Below are 21246 nucleotides of genomic sequence, written 5' to 3' on the forward strand. Positions count from 1 at the left end.
GAATTGTAATTTTTCAAATTGATTATTTATTGTTCAGAAAAATTTTAAAGAAGAAAAACTTAAAATAAAAAAAACAAAAGTTACACGAAATTCAAATAATTTATTTGAAATTATTCAAATTTCTAAATAATCAATTATTCAATTAATTCTGAATATGAATAATCAAAATGTTTGATTAATCGAATAGTTGATCAACAAAATATTCTCCAAAACCTGAGGATTATAAAAAACCAAAATAAATTTATTTTAGAATGCATTTTTGAATTTCGAATTTAGAAATTTTGAAACAAATTTATTAAATTTTATATAGTTTATATCATATTTTCAATGCTGTATTGAAATATAAAGGTTTTGAGTCATCTTCGAAAATTCGAATTTAAGTACGAAAAATTTTTAAAACTGTCAAAAATTTTCTTGAAACTTGTAATTTCTTAAAAAATAAATCTAACATTGGAATTTTTTTATTTCGAATTAAAAAATTTAAAAAAAAATTAAAGCATATTATAATTGTCTTAAATATTATCAAAATTGTCACAAAGTTTGGTCATGACAATTTATATATTGAAATTCAATTGTTACATAGTATGAAAGCTTTGTACTGGATGAAACTACGCAATATCGTATACATATACCATGTAGGAATACATATATAGACTGTATATTTTGATATAAATGTAGTGTGTAGTGGGTTCTATAACTATTGTTTAGCGAGGAGTATTTGTTTAAATGTTTGCATATATCCCTCCATAATAGGGGGGTCAGACGGCATGTATTGCTTGTGTATTGGGACATGTATTCGATACATATGGAATTCCATGTGTATGTCAAAATTCACGTTATACATGTGATTCATAATTTCCACGTTCAAACGTACATATGTAATTGCATGTGACATAACCTCTATTAGTTTATATGTTTGTTGTTTTTAACAATATATTTATTTAAAACATTTTTAAATCACAATATATATATTTAATGCAATGAAATTTATTTTGTTATGATTTTTCTTTACTCTTTTTTGTTTTGTTTTTTTTATTTTGCACTCACACAGTGTTGTATTTCAAAATACAACTCTGTTATACACACGAAAATAGAACATGCTCTAATTGCCAAAAATGTCACGAGTAATACACATGTATTTTACATACACAAAGTTTCATATGGATCACACGGCATGTATATGTTTACATATGGAAAAATGTCCCAATACATGGCACAAAACACAAGCAATACATGCCGTCTGACCCCCCTTTAAATGCATAGAATGAGCAACAAAGCAATATAAAATACAATACACGTACAAATACTCTACTAAAGCACACATGCTAAACATTTATAAAGTTTATAATAATAACAGTAACACTAATAATAACTAAAGCCGTTAAATTAATATTTGATTTACATACATTAGGCATCAGGCAGTACGATTACGTACATACATATGTATATACATTCATACGAATTTGAATTGAATTTTAATCATTGTTTTAAACTGCCTTAAAAATGCATTACAATGCAATTAAGCCATAAATTGAAAATGTTTAAATTAATTTGAAAAACAAAACAGTTAAAACTTCACACAACAATAGAAGAAGTAAACAAAAAAACAGCAACAAATATTGTGGGCTAATTAGCAAACGGTATTTACAAAATAACAAAAACAACTAAAGAAATAGCTACACATTAAGTTATTACAACAATATAACAACAATAACAGTTTTATATTCAAAACCACAATTCTAAATTTGTAATTATTTATGAGGTAGGAAGTGATAATTGTTGGCAATTGCTGTCATGGTTCAATTTAAGTTCAAACCAGGCGGGCGTCTAAGCGCCGGGTGGAAAAGGATGGCAATTTATGAAAATGCTTTTTTTATAAGCGAATGATTGTTAAAAGCGGTGAAGAACAACAATGCTAATTGATTGATATTTACTGGAGTGTCTATGTTTAGATTTTTTTTTTAAATGTGTTCATTTATTTATTTTTGCATTCAATTAAGGAATATTAATACTTTATGATGTTTGTGGAAATTTCAGTAATTGTTTGACGGGAAGAGCAATTAATTGTAGGTAAATAAAAATAAATTGAAGAGGTTGATATAAAAACAAGAAATTGATTTATCTGTAAATACACTATGTTTTAAGTAAAATATGGTTGTACTCAACCATAATATGATCATGCATGTTTTGAACATAACCATATTATAGTTGAGGTTACATCATAATATGGTTGGACACAATCATAATATGGTTATGCTAATATTATAATATGATCGTTGATTATATTATGATTACTAATAAGAAATAATTATAACAAGGGTTTAAATTATGGTTAAGTATGATCATATTATGTTATTTTATGTCATATACGAACTCTAACATAAATTGGCACCATAAAATACTGTTCGATTATGGTCACCACAACCATATTTCTTCTTTGAGTGTCAGTATAAGTATATTCTTAATTGTTTTCCGTAACTGATATCCAGCTATAATTTTTGAATTATTTGTTTCTCATGATAACTTCCGGAAATTTGTGTTTATAATAGATGGCATATCTTTTGAACGCGTTTCTTTGTTTTTAATGACTTATATGTCATTTTGAAGAGCACATATCTGTCATTTATTCTCACCTAGTTATTGAACATTATAGTGTAAATAACAGAGTTTTATTTGCTTCGGAAATTTCGAATTTTGTGCCAACAAAGCGTCGTATGCGGGATGTTTTGTTTTACTTCTTTAATTTGAAAAAAAAAGCCGCTGAAGCACACCGATTGCTCACCAAAGCTTGTAGTGAATGTGTTCCATGGGTTTCAACATGCGAGAGAGGGTTTGTTCAGTTCAGAAGTGGTGATTTTTACACGGAAGACAATGATCGCCCAGGCCAGCCAAAAAAGTTTCAAGACCATGAATTGCAGGCGTTACTCCATGAAGATTGTTGTCAAACTCAGCAAGAGCTTGCAAAACCATTTGGTGCTACTCAAGCTGCAATTCCAAAACGTTTGCAAGCAGCAGAATTCATTAAAAAGCAGGGAAAGTTGGTATCATACGAATTTAAACCTGGATACCTTGAAAGACAATGTTGTATGTCTGAAATGCTGCTTGAACGCAATAAAAGAAAATCATTTTTGAGCCGAATTATTACTTGCGACGAAAAATGGATTAATTACGACAACCCAAAGAGTAAGATATTGTATGTGAAGCCCGGTCAACCAGCCGAATCGACACCAATGCCAAATATCCATGGTGCTGAGGTAATTCTCCGTATTCGGTGGGAGCGAAAGGGTCCTATCTATTACGAGGTGTTAAAATCTGACTAGACCATCACAGGGAACCTGTATCGAACGTAACTGACTCGTTTGAAGCGAGCAATGGCAAAAAAAAACGCCCAGAATATTCGGCCAGACATAATACCGCAATATACCATCATGACAAAGGTCGGCCTCTTGTTGCAATACCTTGTTGCAATAGAATGAATTGGTTGAGAAGTTTTGCCTCACCTGCTTTATAGTCCAGACAGTACCCCGCCCGACTACTATTTGCTTCGATCTGTGCAGAACGCTCTCCATCGAATACGCTTCACTTTGGAACACAGTATCGGAAATTGACTTGATTCGTTCTTGGCCTCAGAAGATGACTTTTGACTCGGAATCAAGATGGGAAAAGGTCATACATTTTTTTTCCAAAATTGCATTGCCCTTCTTTTAAACATTTTAAATTATATCCCAGTTTGTTGGGATTTGAAATAGGTATTTACTGTTTGGAATCTGTAGTATGGACTTTTAAAACATTTAATAAAGTTTGCGTTCACAGATTTGAGAAGCTTTCTTCACTTCAATGGATTAAAATTAAATAGATAGCGTTTGAATGTGTGAAAGTTCGCGGTCTGCATGAATATCTCAAAGGGTCCGTAAAGCAAAAAACTATGGAAATTCTTGATATAATAGTGCATTTAAACCTACGCCATAAAATTATTATAAGTTGTTTATGATGATAAACTAGTTTGAGAAACTTGTTTATCCAAACAAAACAAAAACAGGTTTGTAACTAGCTTTTGAGATAAACTAAACTCTGTTTTTCAAAATTTCTTTTTGAAAAAAGTCAAACCATATTTTTATTAAATTTTTTGTATTGAAGTCTGCTGTTTTAAGACTTGTCAAAAATAAACCACTTATGCTGATGTAAACGGTATTGTTTATGAAAGTAGCTTATGATTATAAACTAGTTTTAAAATTACAAGTGTAAATGCACTATAAGAAACCTAAACTGATGACAAAAAAAATCAATCACAGCCCCGGAGCGCGTACTGTGATCAAACATTGAACTCTCAATAAAGAGTTCAAAATAAATACACATTTCATTCCGATCTACACTTTCAACAAAGCAGGTTCATTCGTTCGTTTTATGAAAATTGAGATCCAATACATTTTAGAACTAATAAATTCTACTTTAGATGACTTTGTTTTAGTTAAATCGATCCAAAACAGTGTTCGGCATATGGAGAACATGGTTTATATAACTTTCTTTCTCTTGTAATTTGATCAGCTATTTATTGTGATTTTTTCCTTATTTTATTATTATAAACTTCGATTCGTGTTGTTTATAAATAAATAACCCATTCGGCTACTGGATTGCAGAATACTGCACTCACAACTATGTATTATATTACTAAGTATAAATATTTCAAAATTAATGCGATAATGTTTATTTTAACTAGAGGTTTAATTACAAATTTATAATACAATTAAAAACATCATTAATAAAGAAAAATTGCTATTTTCAATAAAAATGTTTGGTTTTATTGTATTAATATTTTATTTATATTCACAAAAATGTTGCACATGCCGCAAACAGAAAACAATAGTTTTAGGCATAAAAATAATTTGAAGGTTAATTTGCGGTTACTAGGAAATTAAATAAATTTTAAATTTCAATTACAATACATAATATTTATTGATAAATTCCATTTAAATGAAAACTATTCATTAGCCACACAAATATTGAACAACAATAAATTAAACGCTTTTAAATTATAACAGTTGTCCGTATACAAGTTGCCAATTATGTACAATATATAACAACAATTGAAGGCAAAAAAAAAAAAGAAAGATAAAAAGCAATCACGGAATACCCTCTTAATAGACGGCGAATTGTGCAGTGTTAAATAATCAAACAAATAAAACGGGCAGCAAGCAAATACAACTGAAAAGGAGAGAAACCAAACGACAGTGTATCTCTAGTAGGTAGACATTTCAAACCAAATTGTATACAAATTGAATTTTACAAAATTGTTGACACTCAATAAGAAGCAGCAGAACCAGAAACCGGTGAACGAATGAACGAACAACTAAAATTGCAAAATAACGAATAAATGAATGAATGAACCAATGAAAAAAATATACACATTCAATTGACAATTCACGTGCTTTTATTTAAATGTTTTACATAAAAAAAAAGTTTTTTTTTTCGCATTTTTTGTTGTTGGAAATGATGATGGTCACATTTTAGTGTAAAGTGTATAACAAACGTGTTTGTGTAAGATTTAAAAAAACGATTTTAAAAAACACAAAATGCAAGTCAACAATCTAAAAAGTCCTTTCAAATTGTAGGAAATGTATGTCTTACCCCCAGTAACACGAAGTCTGGTTATGTTTTAACTAATAGTTATACTGACATTTTTAATACAAAAATAATTTTAACCGAGTTTATAACTGTTAGTTAAGGCATAACCAGACTTCGTGTTAATGGGGGTTAATATTTAAACTTAATTGTTTGTTAAAGTTAAATATATATATTTATCTACATCAGTGGTCGGCATTCATAGCCACCAGGGGCCAAACGCAATCAACTATTCGGATGCAGGGTGGGCTACCGATTCAACACGATTAATAGGCAACGGTCATGCTAATTTTGATTATTTTCGGGAACGGTAACGGTACATACGGGAAGTTTTGCTTTACTTCTACAATGTGAAAAAAGTGCCGCTGAAGCACACCGATTGCTCACCAAAGCTTATGGTGGATGTGTTGCATCGGTTTCAACGTGCGAGAGATGGATTGTGAGGTTCAGAAGTAGTGATTTTGACACGGAAGTCAAAGATCGTCCAGGCCAGTCAAAAAAGTTTGAAGACCAAGAATGAAGTTTGTTGTCAAACTCAACAAGAGCTTGCAAAACCATTGGCAGCAATTAGCAATTTCAAAACGTTTGCGAGCAGCAGGATTCATCCAAAAGCAGGGAATTGAAACTGAGAGATATATACAACAACTAGATAGGTAACTGAGAGCCAAAAATCTAAGTCTGTTGTCAGAAACCTAATTCATGAGAATGTATTGCATGTATTTTGTTTTTGTATCACCCGTATGTGTGAAAAGAGAGTAATATTTTATTCATCCTTCCGTTCTATGCGTTTATTCTATGCCGAGAGATCTTGAAATATGATTTTGCATGTCCGAAATGATGTTTGAACGCTATGAAAAATGAATCCATTACGATAACTCGAAGCGTAAGAGATCGTATTTGAAGCCAGGCGAAACAGCCGAATCGACACCAGAGCCAAATATCCATGGCGCTAAGGTAATGATCAGTATTTGGTGGAACCAAAAGGGTCCTATATATTATGAACTGCTGAAATCTGGCCAGACCATCACATTGCACATATACCGCACGCTACTGGTTCGTTTGAAGCGAGCATTTTCCGAAAAACGCCCAGAATATACGGCCGGACATGTAATATTCTATTATCATAACGCTCGACCACATTATGCAATACCTGTTAATAACTATAGTCCAGACCTTGTCCCCTCCGAATACTATTTGAACGCTCTCTCTCTGGGATACGCTTCACCGAAATTGGCTTAAATCGTTCTTGGCCTCAAAAGATGGGCAGTTCTTTTGGCTCGGAATCCATTGTTGCCAGAAAGATGGAAAAAAGTCAAGCTAACAATGGCCAATACTTTGAATAAATTTATATTAGAGAGACAAATTTTATAAATTTTTACTTTACTCTCTCTCTCTCAAGTATTTACTGGGAAATTAAATTAACAGAGCTATTATTTATAGAATGTCGGTAATGGTAAATAGCTTAGCGGTAACGGTAATAGAACTAAAAGGTTATTTTAAGGGTAACGGTAGCTTAAAATCGGTACTTGAGCAGATAGAGTATTTTAGGGATAACAAATGTATAACATACGAATGTGTGCAAAACTCGTTAAAGTCACCATAAAGGGAACAAATTTAAGATGTTCTGTTTGTGCCAACCACTGACGCAAAACAATAAGATTTTCTCTAGAAAGATTTCCAGCCTAACCTCGTTATACAAATAATTGTTATTGTGTATGAAAATAAAGAAATAAGAATACTGCAAAAGGAAAACATACATATTTCTTAAGCAAAAATAAAATATCATTGTACGTATTCAATGAAGAGATTTATTTTTTGTTTATATGCCTGAATGTATGTAGTTTTTTTGCACTTTTATTGTTTATTATTTAATACACAAACTGTTGTTTAAAAGACATGTGCGATAAATCGCCAATGAATGATGTTTATATTTGGTTTATTTGTTATTATGAGAAGAACGTGTTTATTAAAAAACAAAATACTCATGCAACAACGAAAAGTGTAGAAAAGTATAGTAAGGAGAAGTAGAATGAGAACAACAAAAAACAAATATGCATAATAAACAAAATATTAAATATTTTCATTTTTAATTACTCACGTTACAGAATAGAATCAAAAAACAAATGAAATAATTTATATATCCAAGGCAAATTTATTTACAGGTATACCCAATTCTACAACAAATACAACTTTACCAAAAACAACATGTACTTTGTTTTTGTAAAATTATTTGCTAGCTGTCAAACAGCTAAACAACAGAAGACGGCAAAAATCAAAAACAGGGGTAAAAATAAATAAATACGTGAAATTTACATTCAATAAGTACTCCATTCACTTTTATATTGTCAATTATTCACTTTTCTACTATTTTATATTTTTTATTAAAAGAAACAAAAACGTTAATTTAAATTAATAAAGAAATGTAAACAAACTTTGACAGCTAGAAGTGAAAAAACAAATCGAGCAAAAAATAGTCAGCTGGCTTTTCGACGTCACCTTATTAGATACACCTTGTATATATCAATCTGTTTAACTGAATTTTGAGAACTAGAGAACTGGAATGGTCAGTTAAAACAAAAAAAATTACTCAAAATAAAATAGAGATACCAGATTGAAAACTGAATATTGGGGGAGAAAACAAATTGTGATGAAACTATAATTTTAGAGTTGCGAAATATCGCAAATAAATAACAAATTATAAACTTTGTAAATCTGAGCTCAATAAATTATTTATTTTTAAAGCTATGTATTTTCGTAATGCCGATTCATATTATTAATAAGTAATTGCTAATAGGGCGTGATCAAATTTGCCATAACATACATCAGACAGTATTTGTCTGAAGATCACTTATTTAGATAATTCAAGATAAGCTTTCTTTAAGTTTTTCCACAATTTATATTTTGGTTTTCCCAAATGATGAAGTAAAATTAGATTTTGTGCTTTCGATTACCCAGTCTTCAAAGTATTGTTAGAAATTTAATAGCTATACGGCAAAAACTCTCACTTTTTTAGACATTATAAATATCAAATTGATAACAATTTGATATTTAGAATGTCTAAATTTTTACTTAAATTCCAGGCAATTGAAGTGGTATCAGACAGGATTGTCAGACTTTTTACAAAACAAATTTATCAGATTTTTTATGATGGTTGAGTAACATTAACGCTTCAGCTCGATTACCAAAATAAATTATGAAAATCTATTTTTTTTTGTTTTCCATAACTGAGTTTATTGAAATATTAAGAAGTTGACGCCCCCAAACTAAACTATGCTAAGTCTAAAAATTGAGTTTTTCAGGAAAAGCTTTCAATGTTTATATGTGATATCCCGTGTTCTCAATTATTCGAGTTTTATTTTAATAAAATAAAAGTTTATAATTTTTTTATTATTCTCGTGATCGATTAATTTTTAAAATATCATCGATTATTCGAACAAATAACGAGTAAAAAATATTATCGAATTATTTTATAAAATACTAGCGTGTTCAACTACGCTAAGAAAACTAACGCATTTAGTTTATTTGTTGAAAAAAGGACATTAGTCCAGGAACCATTATATTTCAAAAAGTACAGCACTATGCGTAATTGACCCGGTTTGGTACCTTTTTTGTCCTCTGTAAAAAATAACATATTGTTTTATTAATGTAGGGGTTTTATAATAAACTTTTTTTACCATATTCATGTACATAACAAATATTTTCAAATTTCAAAAAAGTGCTAAAATACATTTGAAATTTTTTTAGAAATACTTCAATTGCATTGAAATTAATTTTTCTAGGAAATGGGATACAAAAAAAAGGACCAAAACACATATTTCACCCTTTTTATCCCCTTAAAAGTACAAAAATCAAGAAGTACCACACTCCTGTTCACTTATTTTTTTTGGAGAAATTCAGATTACGTTGGATTTTTTTATTAGTTCAGGAGATTCAAAGATACCGATTTTACCCATTTTTAACCCTTAAAAATCGAATTTTCAAAAACCTATTCTTAGTGGATCTACACATCGGGAGAGGTGTCTACACACAGCTTTTCAAGACCTACAAATTTTCAAAAGTTCAAAATTGGGGAAAAAAATTTGTATGGGAAAATTCGAAAAACGGCTTCGCCAATGGACATTTTGCAGAATTTTAGGTTTCTAAAACCATTTTCACAAAACTACCTTTCTAGTGAAACCGGTTTGGAGCTCATCGGCTGGATGGCTTCAGAGTATATAACGGACATTGGTAGAAACAATTTTTTGTTTTATATATCGGCCCAGATTTTCGTTTAGCCAAAAAATCTAGACTTAAAAAAACACCACCAAAAAGCCTTTCTATATTGTTTCTGCCTTTAATGTTTAGGCCTTACATTAAATAATTAAATCTTATAACTAAACAATTATTGTTTTCTCAAAAAGTACCACACATACATATGTCAAATTAGTCTCAAATTCGATGAGTTAATTAATCGAATTTCGATTGGAAAATGAATGTCAAAACTAGTTTAAATAAAATGTCCAATATAACCAACTTGAAACTAAATTATAAACTATTTTTCTTGTTTCTTTGGAATAGTTTTGACCAAATTATTGTTTATACATATAAACTATTATTTTAGTTTCAACTTGATAATGAATTTATTCGACATTTATTGATCGAATATTTTTTTATTCTAAATTGAAAAATAGTATTCAGTCGAATAAAAAATATATATTTTCCTCGATTATGCGAATAATTTTTAATCGAATGACAACCCTAATTGATTCGTTCACTTCATTTATTAAAGAAAACTTGAATGATTCAATAAGGAATTAATTATATAAAGAATGGATTCTTACAGGAATGAATTAAGACAACGGATTAATTTGTTAATATTATGTTGAAAATTTAATTAATATTAATTTCTTTCGAATATTTGATTGAAAAATTTATTGTCTTTAAAAGAATCAATAATGAATTAATTATATAAAGAATGAATTCTTACAGGAATGAATTCAATACGTTTGGAGAACTAGGGAATTAAGACAACGGATTAATTCGTTAATTTTATGTTGAAAATTTAATTAGGAATTATTTCTTTCGAATATTTGATTGAAAATTTACTGTCTTTAAAAAGAATCAATAATGAATTAATTATATAAAGAATGAATTCTTACAGGAATGAAATCAATACGTTTGGACAACTAGGGAATTAAGACAATTAGGAATTATTTCTTTCGAATCTTTGATTGAAAATTGATTGTCTTTTAAAACGTTAAAATATAAATGTTTAACTACTTTTGTTGTTAATTATTAAATATTTTCTAATAAATAATTTTAGCACTATTGTGTGCATTTTCGCACATTTTAGAGTCAGAAAAAGCACTAAATAAATTATTTAAAATTTCATCACTAGTAAATAAAGTAAATACTTAAATAAATAAAAATATGGCCTCGTTAAACATTTATTTATAAACGTAAGGTTTAGCTAATTTGTATGTCAAAAACCGGATTCGAATAAAAATGTGCATATTTTTTTTTTTTTTTGCGGAAGGGTTTTTAATAAGGTCGTTGATATTTTGAAAACCGGCTTCCCATAAATTTTATATTAAAGACGGCATTCAGACGAACAATTTTCAAAAGATGTGAGTTTTCAGAAATGTGCTTGTAACTTCACTTGAGTGATCTTCACTTTATGATAAAAATATAAAAATCAGTGTTTCATATTAATGTAAAAAAAATGTTAATTTGATAATGGAACAAAATTGTTGCCTAAGAATACGACAAAAGGGGCGGACAATATATACCTATCTGTGGTCATATGTAAGATTAGCTTAAGTCGACATAAGGGCGAATTGAAAACGAAAAAGCTCTAAAGTAGAAAATGTGTCAAATCTTCTCTATTTACAAATACTTTTTTTAAAACTAATATTCCTATAACTATTTTACTTTTGAAAATTTTACAATTCAGTTTATTCCAAATTATGCAAAATCCCATTTTAACCCATACTAACAAATACTAATTCTGGCATCTCTAATTATCGCAATTTTAATTTAAAATCACTCATATTACACTGTGAGAACAAAAAAAAATAACTAGAAATCATCAAATAAGAAAATGATAAATTGAATGAATTTATAAAAAATTTCCCAGAAATTCACCCTAATAGATGCCACAAAAAATAATACAAAATTCCTACCACTTAAAAATGCATGCAAAGTATGTATAAAAAATTAGCTTACCTAAAGAATGACAGCTGTTGATTTGTAGCAGCACCGCAAAGATTGTTAAAATAATCCACAAATTAATCTTTGATTTGGACAGCATTTTTGATGAACACTTGTAATTATGGCAGCTTTTGAAGAAATTTTCATTAAATCGCCTCTCAAGTTCCTCCATTATTAATTATGTGTGGTGAAATAATTTGAGGATATTGTTGTAATTAAAATTTACACACACTTTTAATTATTCTTTGTTATTTTATTATTTTGTTTCAAGTAATTTTTCTATATTTTGCCCATTTTTATGGATTTGATCAGGCAATAGCAACAAAAATGGCTTTTGAGTAAAAGAGTTAAATACTGATCTTGCTTTTTTTCTTTGACTCTCTTTTTCTCACTAGTAAACACACCTGCCTCGCGCTCAATTTTTTTCCGTTTTCTTACAATAAAAACAAAGAAAGAAACAAGGTAAAGAAGAACTAATACGACAACAACAAGACGACTTGAAATATTAACGTGTATTTAGAAAAACGGCTTCAGTTTTTTGGTTTCTTTTGTTAATTTTTTTTTCTTGTTAAGGGATTTTCTAAGTAAAATTTTTCCAATTGCCACAAATTTGAATTATTATTATTTACACACAATTTGAAATTTCAAAATTTCTATTAAATTTATTTTATTATTTTAATGAGTTGTGTTGTATTGTAGGTATTTTCTTATTTAACTATTTTTGTTGTTGTACCTACATATGTATGATTAATACTTGAAATGGTTGTTGTTATTTACTAAAAGTGGTTAAACAACTTTTCTTGTGGTTGTTGTTAGTGTAGTGACACAATAATTAAAAACTAAATGCACATTCCTCTTATTCTTCTTTAAATTTATTTGCTTTCTTGCAGACGTTAGAAAGAAACACTTTTCAAAAACACTTTTATTTTATAATTATCAAATAGATTATTTGTTTACTTTTCATTAATCACTCCATTATTATTATTATTTGTTAGATTTTGTGCCAATTTTCTTAACACTTTTGTTGAGAAATGTGTTGTAGAAAAAACATGAAATATTGTTTAACCGTCTGCCGCCATTTACCCGTCTACGACATTCTCACAACGAAACACAAATTACAACTGAGTACTAGTGTGTTTTACCAATGAGTGTGTTACTAGTTAATTGAGTGCTTGTGCTGTTAGTTGAGTGAAATAAGCGGCATTTTAGTTGAGTGTTGTTTATGTTATAGGGATGCCAATCTAAAGGGAAATTATAATTATAGAGTTATTATTATGTTTTAAAATATAACGTATTTTTATGAATTTTTATATAATAAAACAATTTTTATGCATAGAATTTTATAATTTAACCACAATTGATTTATTTTGATGACAATGCTATTTTAAGAAAATATTTATAAACTATAAATAAAGAACCTTTTAATCCTGTAATCTCTATGTTTAGTCATGATACATACATTTTCAGCGGTATATCGCAGTAACTTTTTTCATCAGCCGGACTAATACATAGGGTAAATGTTTTTATACACTATTAAAATTGCTGATATCGGCAAACATTTTTCAAAATTCTTTAAAAGTTCCGTAGCATACTATACATCCATTCTTGATGAATGTATCAGTTTAGTAAGAACCATATGGGTAAAAAGTAGATATTAAAATAACATTATTTCCGGTTTAAGTTGCCAATTCTTAAGGCTTTCCATCATTGTGATTTCCATGAGTGATTTAAATTAGTGACACAACACGAATTCATGAAGTACTCGTTAAAATTATCAAAAGGGAAGCAATTGATCATTGTACATCATGGGGATTTTGACACGGAAGACAAAGATTGGACAAAAATTGGAGGCATTTCTGCATGAAGATTGTTGTCAAACTCAACAAGAGCTTTAAAAATCATTGGGAGCTACTCAATCAGCATATTCAAAACGCTTGTAAGGAGGATTCATCCAAAAGCAGGGAAGGACCTTGAAAGACGATTTTGCATGTCCAAAAATGCTTGAACGCTATAAAAGAAAATAATTTTTGCACCGAATCATTACTTGCGTTATCCATTACGTTAACCCGAAGCGTTACAAAAGCCAAATATCCATGGCGCTAAAGTAATTCTCTGTATTTGGTGGTAATCGATGCAGAACGCTCTCTCTGGGATACGCTTCACTTTGGAACAGATTATACGATATTGGCTTGAAGCTAAAAATTTAAAAAAAATCCTCATTTTTATGTCATACACCCAATATTTGATTGTAAAAATTGGCTTAACTCCATTGTTATATATGGTTTAAGACCATCTATAATCAGCAAAATGTGCCGTTGTTTTACTAAGCCAATTATACTTAAGCGGAACTGGGACACTACTAACCGATACTGGAGAAGCAGTGCAGACTGCGGGTTGTCTAGGGCTATATGGTCCAAGTTATGCAGCAACCAGGCAGGCCATTTGTGATATCCCTTCAAAGCAATATCATATTCAGTTTAAAGACACATAGATATTTTTTCTCTAGTAAATATTCGCAATGGATAATCCTTAATACTTTTTAAAAGTTTAACATATTTTCTTATTCTTTCTTCAGTAATTAAAACCCGCTCTTTTCTCATTATTTTTGCTTATTCTGCTGGGAGGCTGTTCCAAAAAACCTAAGTGTCACCTACTTTCTTCGTTGTTTCAACAGTGTTCTGAGTAGGAATCCACATTCGAAAAGTAGGAAGACCATTTCCAGACATATTTTATGAGTTTTGTATCATTAATTCTTATCACGGAAGTTAACATTTATGGAAACTTGGCGATAATAATACCCATTATTATATTTAGGAATAAAAAAGATATTTATTGGCAAAAAAGGAGTATACTAATGACTCTTAAATTCAATGTTTTGATTGGGAGCGATTTTTAAATTACTCGGTACTCAACACGAACAATTACTTTAAGACAGCAAATACAGTAGCTCCAACAACAATGGGGACTGTCTGGTATTTTGCAGGGTACCATACGATAATATATGAATATATAGATCTACTATTTATCTTAAGCCAACGTTGAACACTGGTGTTATATACATAAATAACTCATGAATATTAAAGAATTATAACCTCCTGTATGAAAACATTGATAGTCTGATGGATTTTTCTTGAATCTCTGGTATATTAAATATCTGTTTGCATCAACTTATTAGAACGAAACTGGTTCCCAAATCTACTACACTCATTTTCCGGGTAGTTGGCAAGAATAATAAAGCCAAAAAGTTCTGGTTTTCAGAAAACTAATGTGGAACTGGTCACTCCAAGTCAGCTGAGTAAATAGAATCCTACTAGTTATCGATACCTGTTATTATGGACAATATACTTTCCAGTAGCGAAAGTTATGACGGCGATATGTATTTTACTGTGGATAGGTACAAAATGGAAAATCAATCCAGTAAGACGAAACAATAGGAGTATGTAAACGTACCAGCATAAGAGGAATTAACAATTTCTTCCTCAAAAGATCAGCTTACTAGCATTGTTGTTATACTATATAGGATTCATATTATATCGACTGCCACAGACAGGTGTGTATATCACAACAAGTCTGTTCCAGGAATGTCAGAGATTCCTCAATGTCAATCGTTTTCATATGTGTTTAACGGGACTATTACAAGCAATTTTATTGTGGATGAACTAGTACATAAGGTAGTATTCAGACACAGCAACCAATTTTCAGTTGATCTTCTAGAAATTTCTCCTAAAGTGAAGAGGTGAATTAGAAGTAGCTGCGGTATGTGGAGACTCGAAATTAAGGACATTTATGAGTTAGTCGGCCATATATGGGTTAAAATCAGTTGTAATGTAATAAAAATTATAAATTCAAAATCCCTTACCAAAAATTTAACTTTTATGCAACAGTCAACACACATACATACATGTTTAACGCATATGTGTGGGTTACTTCATATATTTATGTATGAATATTTGCATCTTCAGATGTAATTGTTAACACAAAAATAATATGTACGTACAGTAAGTACAAAAGTTAGCCAATTAAAACTTTATAACATGCCCATGTATCATTCATTTTTACATAAATTCACACACATCCAGATGTATGTAAGTAGGATGGCTCCCAAAATAAACATATTTGGAAAGAATCAGGAAATGCTGAAAAATCAACTTATATCATTTTGCTAATGCTAAAACAAAACAATTTATAAACTAATTTTAACTATCATTTCAGTTGCGATCTTCAACAATATCCCTTTTTGGAGCATCCTAATATGTAAAACATATTTATGCATGTGTGTTGATGCATGTACAATAAATGTGGATGTAAAATTATGCTCATCATCATCACATTACCGCGAGAAAATATAAATTAGCCAACATTTTCAACTTATGATATGCGTGAAAAACTTTTGGCATAAACTGAAGTGGATTCCAAAAAAAAAATAAAAATAATAATAAAAACAAAATCTCATTTTTAAATTTAAATAGCGGTTGATTTTGTTTTTATGTTCATACAAATATACACACACATGCTAGTATTAAGGCACACATAAAGATATCCTTTTAATTTTGCAATGTTACCCAGCAGTTTTAAAAGTAGTCAATGACAGTAATTTTTTCTAATATCCAGCTTATATATTTTGGACCATTTGACACATATGTGCTCTTTGTATTACAGATAGAAGTCAATTGGTTACTTTATACATCCCAGCTGATCTAGCATGTAGTCAATTGTCACCTAAGTGTGCCTAAGTAATCTAGAGTGTAGTCACTTTAAACATTTATTTTGTACTGCTCTGTTTTGTGAGTGATACTTACGTACAAACTGGTCTTATACAAATTGTGTTAATATAATTTCAGTACTCAATTGTCACTTTAAAAGTTTAGTTGTAATCGATTGTAGAGTTGTCGGAGGAAGGTTTGTTGGTTGGTTACTGTACTATCTTGGAGATGTCTTTTTAACTTACCATTTGCGGTCAATTATCTTACGCTTAGCACCCGAACTTGTTTAAATGAGTAGTTAATTTGCTAATCAAGTAACCAGTTAGGTAGCTAATACTCTATGTAACCGGTATGTGAATTCAATGCGTTGACTACTGCAGACCAGTAATTAGACTGTCTATTTGTAATCTATGTATGGTTAAAATAATTAGTCACTAATGATATGTAAAAACACTAGTTTTGGTCAATCACCCAGAACTGCTGGGTATAAATCAATAGCACAGTGGGGCTGATTAAACTAAATGTGGTAATAAAAGTAATAGGTTTTAAGAAAAATTCGAACATGATCAAACTTAATAGGATTGCAATCAGATATCTGACAGGATCATGCCTCGCTTAGTCCCGGTCCACACTGTGAAACATTTGCTGCAAAACATTTGAGTTTGTTGATGAAAGGGGAAAGAGGAATGAAAAAGGGAACTTTGTTTCATGTACATGATGTTTTTGTTGAGTATGTCATCCACATTTATTCGTTCGTATACTTTCTGTACAGAAATGTCAAAAACTGAAAAGCAAAAACTTCACTGTGTGGACACGAATGCAGTTTCAAAACAGAATTTAAAAATGTTTTGCAGCAAATGTTTCACAGTGTGGACCGGGACTTATATTTCCACAACAGACACATTTCCCATTTTTCTTATGGCAACGCCATATTTCCCAGGACTATATCGGTAGCTTAGTGAGCAAACGTGCTAAGTCCATTTTTAGAAAAATTTTGATTTTTATTTATTCATTTATTTCGTAATATCAAGCCAGAGATCAGAAACTTTATTTTGATTTTCTTGCGAAAACAATAAAGCAAGTTGTTTTTATTTTTTGTTTTTTCTTTTCTCACTTTACTTGTGTCGGCAAGAAACCAACCAGTTGTAGTAAGGAAATGTAAGAACAGATAAAATCACGGTTTATTGTTGGTGTTTTGTTTAAGCTTTGATATTTTTACAAATAAAGCTTGAGTGTCTGTAATTCTCAAACACTCTATAGTCTTATTTGTATAATATCTTTAGTTTTCCTAAAGCCTTTTGGGAAAAGGTTTCCTTATGATCTGGCCTAAGCAACCAGTGAAATGAGCATAGGAACTAGCTTATCCCCCAACAATAAATTTCAGTGAATTTATCAAATTAAAAATTGGGAATTTAGCATAAAACAATTTTACTAAAACATACTTAACAATATTAACAAAAAGTCTGTCCATTTTCTTACTAGCTTTAGCTATTTTAGAAATAAAACATTCTAGTTTTGTCCGTTGGTTAATTCATGAAACTACTAGAAGATGGCACTGTGTGTATAAATAGTAACAGCAAGTTGCAGAGAGTTAGTGTATTAGAGGCGTTGTTAGACTTAACATCAACTATTACTAGTGTATTTTTAAAATGTGTGTGTTTTAAAAGTGAGTGTCTATTTAAATTGTTGTGTAAATTTAAATAAATAAAGAGTTGTTACAAATTTTAAACTACTGATCGTTTTTATCTCAATTATATGTATACGGTTTATTTTAAAGAAAAAACACCATTTTTAAAAGGTAAAAACGTAACAATATTATTACAATAATAATCCATTTACTGTAGACTCCTCAACCGTAAATAATACATAAATATTAACAGAAAATAACAGAAATTAAATATAAAATTAAAAATAATTGCCCAATTCACAATTGATGTCGTAGTGTTGTATGTCATAAATATTTTTCAAACAAATTTTTCGAAACAAAAACAAAACATTAATGAAAAAAATTACGACATACAACGATACAACTCTACGACACCAATTGTGAATTGGGCAAATATAATACAAATGTGTTTTTTATATAAAAATATATTTTTGGTTGGAAAAATGAGTGATCACAGATCGAGCTCCTTTTCTTTATTTAAGGCGTATTTACGAAGATATCAACGATTTTAGATATGATGAGTTTTTCATATAAAAATATATTTTTGTTTGGAAATATGAGTGATCACAGATCGAGCTCCTTTTCTTTATTAAATATATATTTTTGGTTGCAAATATGAGTGATCACAGATCAAGCTGCTTACCTTTATTAATGTCTTATTTACGAAGATATCAACGATTTAAGATATGTTGAGTTTTTCATATAAAAATATATTTTTGGTCGAAAATATGAGTGATCACAAATCGAGCTTCTTTTCATTATTAAAAGCTTATTTACGAAGATATCAACGATTTAAGATATGTTCAGTTATTCGTATATAAATATACTTTTGGTCAGAAATACGAGTGATCACAGATCGAGCTCCTTTTCTTTATTAAAGGTCCCATGAATATTTGAATAAATCGTATTTCATATAAAACGTTAGAATAAAATACATTAAAAAACCTTTACAACTATTTCGTTTTTTTCTCGATGCTTGCATTTATATACTTTTTTATGTATTAAGATTTATTTTCCAATTGCTTCGACCCACAGTGCGACCGCAAAAACTTTTCTAACAACTTTCTAGGATATTCACGTTTAAGTACATATAAACATTTATAATCGCAAGATAAAATAACAACAAAAGACCATTCATTCATCGTACACTGTTTCAGAAAGACTCGAATGATAAGAGACCAACCAGCCAACAAACAAAGTTAGACTGACTCTGCACTGATGAAGTGTGGTAAAACAACAAATCAAATGCACGTGTTGTGTTTATCCTGCTGCTCCTACAGCAAACAAGCCAGAATTCATTGAGTTAACAATTTGTTGCTTTTTGTCTTTTGTTGGTATGTTATTACTCAATCTCTGTTTAAGGGATTATGCGCAGTTTCCATCACATGCAACAAGTTGAGTGTTTATCATTTGTTGTTTTACTGTGATTTGAGTTGGAAATGATAAAATCAAATACAAAATAAACTACTAGTTATTATTCTTATTATTGTTATTGAAATTAAGTCACTCAATTCTCATGAACGAAAGGACCTGTACCTTTCGTACAATGTACCACTACAAGATTTGGTTGAGGGATCAACAAGTGTTTCTTTCTTAATACAATCATAGTATGTACGAGTGTTTAGACAAGTTTTGGGTTTAATTGTTACACTATTCTCTATATACTTTAACATAGGTATGTATATGTATGTATGAATTTGTACATATGTATGTTTAGCAGTAGCTGTGTGGTGGTTGCTACTTTAGAGACCGACCTTTTCTTATGTTCATTTGTATTCTGTATTTGTTGGTCTTATTGAAATTTTGAAATCACGTTGTCAATTTTGATAGTTTTGACATTAAATGTAATTGAAACAAACATCAAAGTGTCAGCAACAATTTAACCAAAAATGTATGCTTTTCATTGTTGCAATGCCAAAAAAAGCCACAGACAGAAAAAGAAATTGAGAAAATGTAGAGATTACGAAAATTTTACTATGACAACAACATTTAGAAAATCATCTAGAAATCAATGGTATGATTTTTCTTAATAAACTATCAGAAATGGACAAATAATATATTTTAACGGAAACGGTTATAGCATACACATGAGTGAATATGTGCATCTAAACAATTATGAAAATCGTCTTCATAATGTCTATCGTTAGTTATTTCATACATTTAACCAATTTTAGTCTAACTATAGAAAAAACGTATGATAGAACAATAATGATTTTAATGATTTTTAGTTTTAATGGAAAAATCGCTTTTTATATGAGTGATTACACATCGAGCTATTGATTATCGCTTATTTACGAAAATATTAAATTAGATTTTTGGTTAGAAATATGAGTGATCACCAGGGCAACCAAAAATATGCTCTATAAAAAGTGTTTTATGCGCATAAAATATGCACTTAAAAACGAAAAATATGCTCTTAAAATATAAAAAAATATGCACTTAAAAATAGTTGTTTTTTGTTGAATTTCAAAGTTTTATTAAACAAATAAATATAAAGTAAAAAAAATATTGAGCTCATAAATTAAATTTGGTTATTATACATAAAAATAATCTGATTCATTTCATTTTATTATTGCAATAAATTACTCACTATCGCGAATCAATATTCCACATGAAATATTTTCCCTTTTCCTTTTTTCGTTCATCAACTTTGTTCACATGAAAAAATTTCCATTGTTTTGAAATTTTTGGATGGAATTTTGTAAACAATAAACAGCTTCTACGAACAAAATTAACTATTGTGAATGAAAAGTTCAGGGGAATATCACGATAGCAATTTTCCCTTCGAGGGAAATGGATATTTCACATGTTATTGCCGATAGGGGTGACTATGTATTTACTTAAGTTTTCAAATTTGCAAATTGAATCTTTGTTTTAGATTTCCATAGAGTTTCTTAGACAATCATAATCAATTGATCAATTCAATTTTAAACTGTCTAATACTTCAAATTTGTTTAGTAATTACTAGGATAATATTTGACTTTCTGAATTCATGTGCCAAAATATGTATAGGATCAGTAGGGAGAGGATATTCTGCATAAATTTCTCTAAATGTTTCTATTCTACATG

At 29.5% G+C, this 21246-nt stretch overlaps 1 protein-coding gene across 4 annotated transcripts in view; it reads right to left on the reverse strand.

Moving 5' to 3' along the window:
- Positions 1-12405, reverse strand: part of sdk (sidekick cell adhesion molecule) — a 339884-nt gene extending 327479 nt beyond the window's left edge. For 2 of the 4 annotated variants that reach the window (XM_065510392.1, XM_065510389.1), the window contains exon 1: positions 11824-12404. In XM_065510392.1, coding sequence (XP_065366464.1) covers positions 11824-11980 — 157 coding nt within the window. In that variant the 5' untranslated portion in view covers positions 11981-12404. Of the gene's footprint in view, positions 1-11823 lie in introns of all 4 variants that reach the window. The other 2 variants (XM_065510391.1, XM_065510390.1) reach the window with 2 other exon arrangements.
- Between the last annotated feature and the right edge of the window lie 8841 nt (positions 12406-21246).

The sequence above is a fragment of the Calliphora vicina genome, chromosome 4 (assembly GCF_958450345.1).
Source record: "Calliphora vicina chromosome 4, idCalVici1.1, whole genome shotgun sequence".
Lineage (NCBI taxonomy): Eukaryota > Metazoa > Arthropoda > Insecta > Diptera > Calliphoridae > Calliphora > Calliphora vicina.